General features: G+C 44.8%; 1 protein-coding gene across 1 annotated transcript; it reads right to left on the bottom strand.

Moving 5' to 3' along the window:
• Positions 1–1,144: 1,144 nt before the first annotated feature.
• LOC308172564 (5,6-dihydroxyindole-2-carboxylic acid oxidase-like) lies at positions 1,145–6,148 on the bottom strand (the record flags this gene model as incomplete). Its single annotated transcript, XM_080547471.1, has 7 exons — positions 1,145–1,335; positions 1,505–1,651; positions 2,175–2,354; positions 2,773–2,940; positions 3,401–3,605; positions 4,414–4,736; positions 5,794–6,148. 7 exons carry the CDS (start codon positions 6,146–6,148, stop codon positions 1,145–1,147), a joined length of 1,569 nt encoding a protein of 522 aa, XP_080403597.1.
• Between the last annotated feature and the right edge of the window lie 401 nt (positions 6,149–6,549).

Here is a 6,549-nt window from a genome sequence, read left to right as displayed (position 1 = left end):
CGACGAAGCCTGGGAGCATCACTGCCTGGCATGGCAACCGCACTGCCCTCAACCGCAGAGCGCTACAGAGGGTGGTGAGGACAGCCGAGCGCATCAGTGGATGTAAGCTTCCCTCCATCCAGGATATATACAACAAACGGTGTGTCAGCAAAGCCTGGAGGATCATCAAAGACCCCAGCCACCCCAACCACAGTCTCTTTGAACCGATTCCGTCCAAAAGGCAAAGCCTCTTCTGGTGCCTCAGGGCCAAAACTCAGAGGCTAACCAACAGCTACTTCCCCCAGGCGATCAGGCTCATGAACAAGCCCACTGTAGACAATTGACTATCATCCCCAAGCACACCCCATGTATACAGTCTACCTTAACCTTAAGCTCACAACCACTTTACTACTTGAACTATCTATTTTACTAGTTGTACTGCTAATTGTATTCTGTCTTATTTGTCACTTATGTCCTGTACTATTGTCACTTTTTAAATCTTGAATCATGCCTATTGCCTTATTGTCTTTTGCTGCAATGTCAGGAATCGAAGCGTAAGAATTTTACACTCACAGTCACGTGTAATGTGACAATAAACAATCAACTTGAAACAATCATTCCCCAAGCTTGTGTATTTTGAGATAACGTTACAGATATTATAAATGAGCATTTTTAATGAATAACCTTTTATTTACTTTTGAATTAAAACGGTTCAGTTAAAAATATCTTTATACTTTCAGAATCAAAATGTTTACAAGTCAAGGCACTCCAGAGGGTAAGCAATGAGTAGAATGAATGATACTGTATGTTCATTTAAACTCCATTAGGACTACAGTACGTAATGTGTTATCCTGAAACGGCACTCAAACATCAATTTGTAATCTAATTACGTAGCTGCAAACAATACAAAAGTATGAAAATAAGTATCAGCTTAGAATGTTGTTTTAACTCTTAAGGCCAATGCGCACGGCGTGCGATTTTGTAGCACGACAACATTCGATTCTCAATTCACACCAATGAATGAATGAATGTGAATGGAGAATCGGATGTTGTCGTGCGACAATATCGCATCGCACGTCGTGTGCATTATCTCATTGAGATGCATTCAAAACAATGGAATCGAATTCGGCGGTGCGACAAAATCGCACGCCGTGTGCATTGGGCTTCAGACTACAGATTGGCTTTTGTCGTGGTCGTCGTAACGTTGGTACTGTTCTCCGAGCAGCGGCTGGCGGAGCTCGTTCTTATGGGACCTGGTCCGCACGGCGCACGTGGTGGCGGCGAAAATCACGGCCACGATGACGAGAGCTGCTACGATGGCGATGGTGATGATCTCCGTCAGGGAGAAAGGAGGAGCTAGAAAGACAGGTAAAATGGACAGTTTTACAGTAAAAAAAAAACGGGAAAAAACCCCAACAGTGCAATGTTGCCTGTACCTTATATATTCACAGCAGTATATTGTACATTGTATTTGTGGTTCAAAAGTATAGCTTAAATGATGTATTTCTTATTTGAAAATACACACCTGGCCATTCAGCCTCGTATGAGTACCCAAGGTTCTCAGGGGCAGTCACAAACATCTCAGCATTTGTCACAGGTGGCCAGAAAGGCACCATATTGTACCCCCTGTTGTGACCGATGGGGGCATTCTCGGAAGGATATACAGCTGAGTCTGCAAGATATAAGAACATTCACATTTAAAAACGTGTCAAATACCAGATATGCTACAAATTCATCTACAAGTGTAGAACTTTGGCCACATCCTGAAGAAGGACCTATACATATATTCACAGATCACCCAGAACAATTAGTCAAGAAGAAAAGCAAAGGGCAAAGCTGTTTTATACCCACATCTCAACCGTCCGTGTTCAAATCAGTTGTTGTCAGGACGACAAACCAATCAGATCTTCTCTTATCAATTACACTCAAATAACACCCGGTATTCAAACATTTACTTCAAAGTGAGAGTTCATAATGGCCATTTTGCCCCATCAGGGGAAGGGATCGAAAGAAGGAGGAGGGCAGGCTTGGTTTAACTATTAAATAAATCATACACAACAAAAGCCTAACCTTCATTAGAAGGATGAAACAACAATTTTCACACATTTTCAGATTAGCGAGCGAGCACAGGCAAAAACAAGGGAATCAGCCGACGAGGAAGACATGAAAATCAAACGTGGCACGGGATGGATTACCTGGGCTGTGTCTCCTAAGCCACTCGTCAAATACGGCGTCGGTGAAAGTGTGGAGCAGGACAAAGATGGGGTCGTTGGGAGAGAGGTGGGTCTGACCGCCTGTCCCGTTCAGGAAAAGGTGGGCCAGATTGTGTAGGCTCCTCACTGCGGGGTCATAGTTTCCCTGGGGAGCACTGTAGCCTGCATGAAACAAACAAACAAAAAACACAGTGTGTCTGTTAGTGTGTGTGTGTGTGTGTGTGTGTGTGTGTGTGTGTGAATGTGCGTTTGTGTGTCATTATGATTGCATGTTTATGAGTGTGTGTATGGATGTACGTGTGTGTGTGCGTGTGTGTGTGTGTATGTGTGTACGTGCGTTTGGGTGTCATTATGATTGCATGTTTATGAGTGTGTGTATGGATGTACGTGTGTGTGTGTGCGTGTGTGTGCCTGTGCCTGTGTGTGTGTGTGTGTGTGTGTGTGTGTGTGCATTTGTGTGTCATTATGTGTGCCTGTGTGTGTGCCTGTGCGTGTGCCTGTGCCCTGTGTGAACCTGTGCCTGTGTGTGAGGGTATATGAACATGTATGTTTGTGTATTACTGTAAGAGTACACACTTACCTTCAATGGTGTTTCTGAAGCTCTCGGAGGAGGTGGAGTAAAAGGGCGGGGTGTCAAACGTGGTCACCTCCAGGCAGTCAGCTACATCTTGAGGTTCTGGGAGCCGCTGGACCATGGGCCGGTCCACATTACCGGCTGGGTTCCTTCTAATAGGGGTGGTCTCAGAGCCTTGGTGGAGAGAGGGCAGGGTGAGGCCAGACCATGCATGTTTCCATTTCAATCAGTTACATCCAGGCAGTGACAGATACAAATGGAAATGGCCTGACTTATATAGCGTCTTATTCCAAGGTGCTTTACAACGGCCTCTCATTCACCCATTCACACACACGTTCACACACCAATGCCGGCAAGCTACCACGCAAGGTGCCAGCCCGCTCATTGGGAGCAATTTGGGGTTCAGTGTCTTGCCCAAGGACACTTCGACATGTGGCCAGCCGGGGCTCGAACCGCCGATCTGCCGACCTTGCGATCATTAGACGGCGGCTCTACCTCCTGCGCCACAGCCGCCCCCGGATTATATAATTCATTGTGTCTTCTAATTCCTGTCTAATTGATACATAAACCCAGGATCAACGCTCAATCGTTGAGACTGATGATGGGGTGGGGTGGGGGGGTAGGGGGGGCTTACTGTTGCAGATTGTTCCCAGAGTGTCATAGTCATCCACACTCTCACAGATGACCCTCCAACTGGAGAAGATGGAGTTAGCGCTGAGGGAGTTCATGTCAAAGCTGCTCCTCGCTCCCAGCAGGTCGTCCGTGCAGATGTCACACGTGCTTCCACCAATGGCAAAGTTCCAGTAGGGGAGGGCGAAGGATGGGTCCTGCAGCATATCCTGAATTAAGAGTTAATAAGGAACAATTACAAAAAAGCTGAGTACCAAATATATATATATATACAGAGAGAGATAGATATATGTATATATGTACAGTGTCCTAGAGTATGAGTATGAGAAAGGCACTTTTGAATTAAATCTATTATTATTATCATTATTATTATTATTGAATTGTTGTGAAAATAGCTAATGTCTGAAATCGGGCATATATACTGAGAACAGATTAGCAACATTTAGCTAATCCAACTAATGAAGATAATAATCCAACTATCTACTAACTATATAGCGTTTGTCCGTAATAAACAGATGATCAATGCATAATTCCAGAAATAAGTCAAGCAACAGATGCTCTCGTGTGCCTATTAGACTCACATTTCAGCTCGAACCACTAAACATCTAAGAACATTTTTTGCAAAGCTTGCCTGAATCATGGCATGAAATTGCAGCGTTATTATTATTAAAACAAACGAGAGGAAATCAGATCTATCAAATCGTGAGCTTAGAATGATAAGGTTCTATCTCCGTTTAGAATCATAAGGTTCTATCTCCGTTTAGGGTAGTTCAGAGATATTGAGCGTCAAAGTTTTTACATTCCATTATGTTTTGTGAGATGGAACCTTTGTATTTTATGAATTACTAACTCAAAAATGTAAACATTTTTAAAAATAACACCACACAGGCATTAATAAACACCTAATGGATCAGATTATGTAAAAAACCTCAATTTTGACAAAAATGGAGATAGAACCTTATAATTCTAACGTCACGAATTCATCCTGAGGCTTTATTAAATGTGACCCCCCCTCACCTGCATGTCGCGCTCCAGTTGGAGCAGGTGGAACCTGTGCCATGTGAGGAACCCCGGGCCTTCGTGCGAGAAGTCCACTCCTCCGAAACTCGGCTGTCCCAGCCCCAAGAAAGTCTTACTGACTGAATAGTAGTGAGACCAGACAAAGTAATTGTATATGGTGATGTTCTCAAACTGCATTGTGTTTCCATCGGGCCCGAAGATCTCCTGATATCGCCTCGTGGCGATGACAAGGTCCGGGTGCACGGTGCGCTTCGCCTGGTCCAGAGCGTTCACGAACGCTCGCTTCTGATCCGCACTGAGTTGCATTACATTCCTTCGGACTGAAAGAGAGAGGGATAGAGAGATTTGGATTAATCCAAGCATTCATGCGTTAATGAGTAGGCTACTGTGCTTTTTGGAGTAAAAATGTAATAGTTCATGTCAATGGGGTATGATCGTGACCAGTGGCGGACTCAGGCTGTTTGAAGGGCAGGGGCGAAAAGAAAAAAAGGGCACCTACCGCACAACATGGGACTCCATCAGTGCACATGGTCAAGTTTAGACCATTGGAAGGGCAGCCAATAGGGCACATCCTCTAATTTTGCCACTCAAACGGGCATTTTTGACACTCAAAAGGGCACTTAAGACAGACGTTTTTCAACCGTGGGGGCACCAGGAGGGGCGGTCGCCCCCCCTGCCCCCCCCCCCCCCCATGAGTCCGCCAGTGATCGTGACACTTTCCACCTTGGTGCAGAGTCAGACATCATTGCCTACGCCCTTTATGATACAATGTGTTTAACTATTCACCCTTCTTAATCCCTACAGTATCTCCATAGCTGTTGCCACACACTGTTCAGTCATGCGTATATGCCGGTCCCATGAACAGAGGCAGCAATGGAACTAGAAATTGCTGGACCCACATTTTGGTTGATTGAAGTGGTCTATAATCTCTCTTTTTTAACAAAACCACAATGTTCCCAAATGATCGGGTTAATTATGAGACATATATTGCAGACACGAGAAGATAAAAGATAAAACCTATGCACACTGCCAATGCGTAATGGTTAACATCCAATATGGTTTGGGGATAATGTAAACTCGTGAGTTTAGAATGAGAAGGTTCTATCTCCGTTTAGGGCAGTTCAGAGATATTGAGCGTCAAAGTTTTTACATTCCATTATGTTCTGTGAGATGGAACCTTTGTATTTTATGAATCACTAACTCAAAAATGTCAACATTTAAAAAAATAACACCACACAGGCATTAATAAACACCGAATGGATCAGATTATGTAAAACAACTACAATTTGACAAAGATGGAGATAGAACCTTATAATTCTAAGATCACGAACTGTCTTTTATTTCAGACTAAGATGAAATAGATTGCACAGTGCTTACCAACAGAGACTTGCTGATTACAGTTGAGCCCCGTCCACCCGTGTCTACAACTCCCGCAATTATAACCAGAGAAGTTTCCACTGCACTGGCATGTGCGGTTTAAGAAACGAACCGGCCAACGTTCCCTGTCATCCACCCCATCGTGGAGGTACTGTGGCCCGTGTGGACGAGCGTCCGCTGCTATCGACACACACTGTCCCCGTCCCGTGCTGGACCCGCAGGCGTCGTCCGGGACCCCAAACGGGGATGGGCAACACTGACCACTGGCAAGTCCCTCTGGAGTGACACATTCCCTGGGGAACTGAGCGCCGACGAGCGCTGCGCCCAAGAGCGCAACAAATCCGTATTTCCACATTCCCATGATGAAGACGCAAAAAAAAAAAAGACGCACAAAAAAAGCAGGCGCACCTGAAGTTCAGTGATATGGAACGACTCAGTCAATCAACCCCAAATGTCTCTTTCGTGAATGACACTCACTTAGTCAGTACACTGAAAACCACATCTTTACAAAAAATACAACTCAGTGGACTCAAATCTGGTTGCTTTCCATGTGGCCAATTCCGTTAGTTCTAATTGCCTCCCCATCAGCCAAATAAACCCCTGGCCTTAAATAGCGGATTAGCGCATGACCCGCCAGGATTCCTGATCTCCGCGTGATCACATCACATTTCCCTTACTGGACTGAGAGGGAAGGAGGTTAGGTGGTGATTAATCATGCACAGTATTGTACTACTGTGAGACATACCCAAAGGTTTG

The sequence above is a fragment of the Nansenia antarctica genome, assembly GCF_963989245.1.
Source record: "Nansenia antarctica genome assembly, chromosome: 17".
NCBI classification, from domain to species: domain Eukaryota; kingdom Metazoa; phylum Chordata; class Actinopteri; order Argentiniformes; family Microstomatidae; genus Nansenia; species Nansenia antarctica.
Note: the sequence above shows the minus strand (reverse complement) of the source record. Positions and strands in the feature narration are given on the sequence as shown.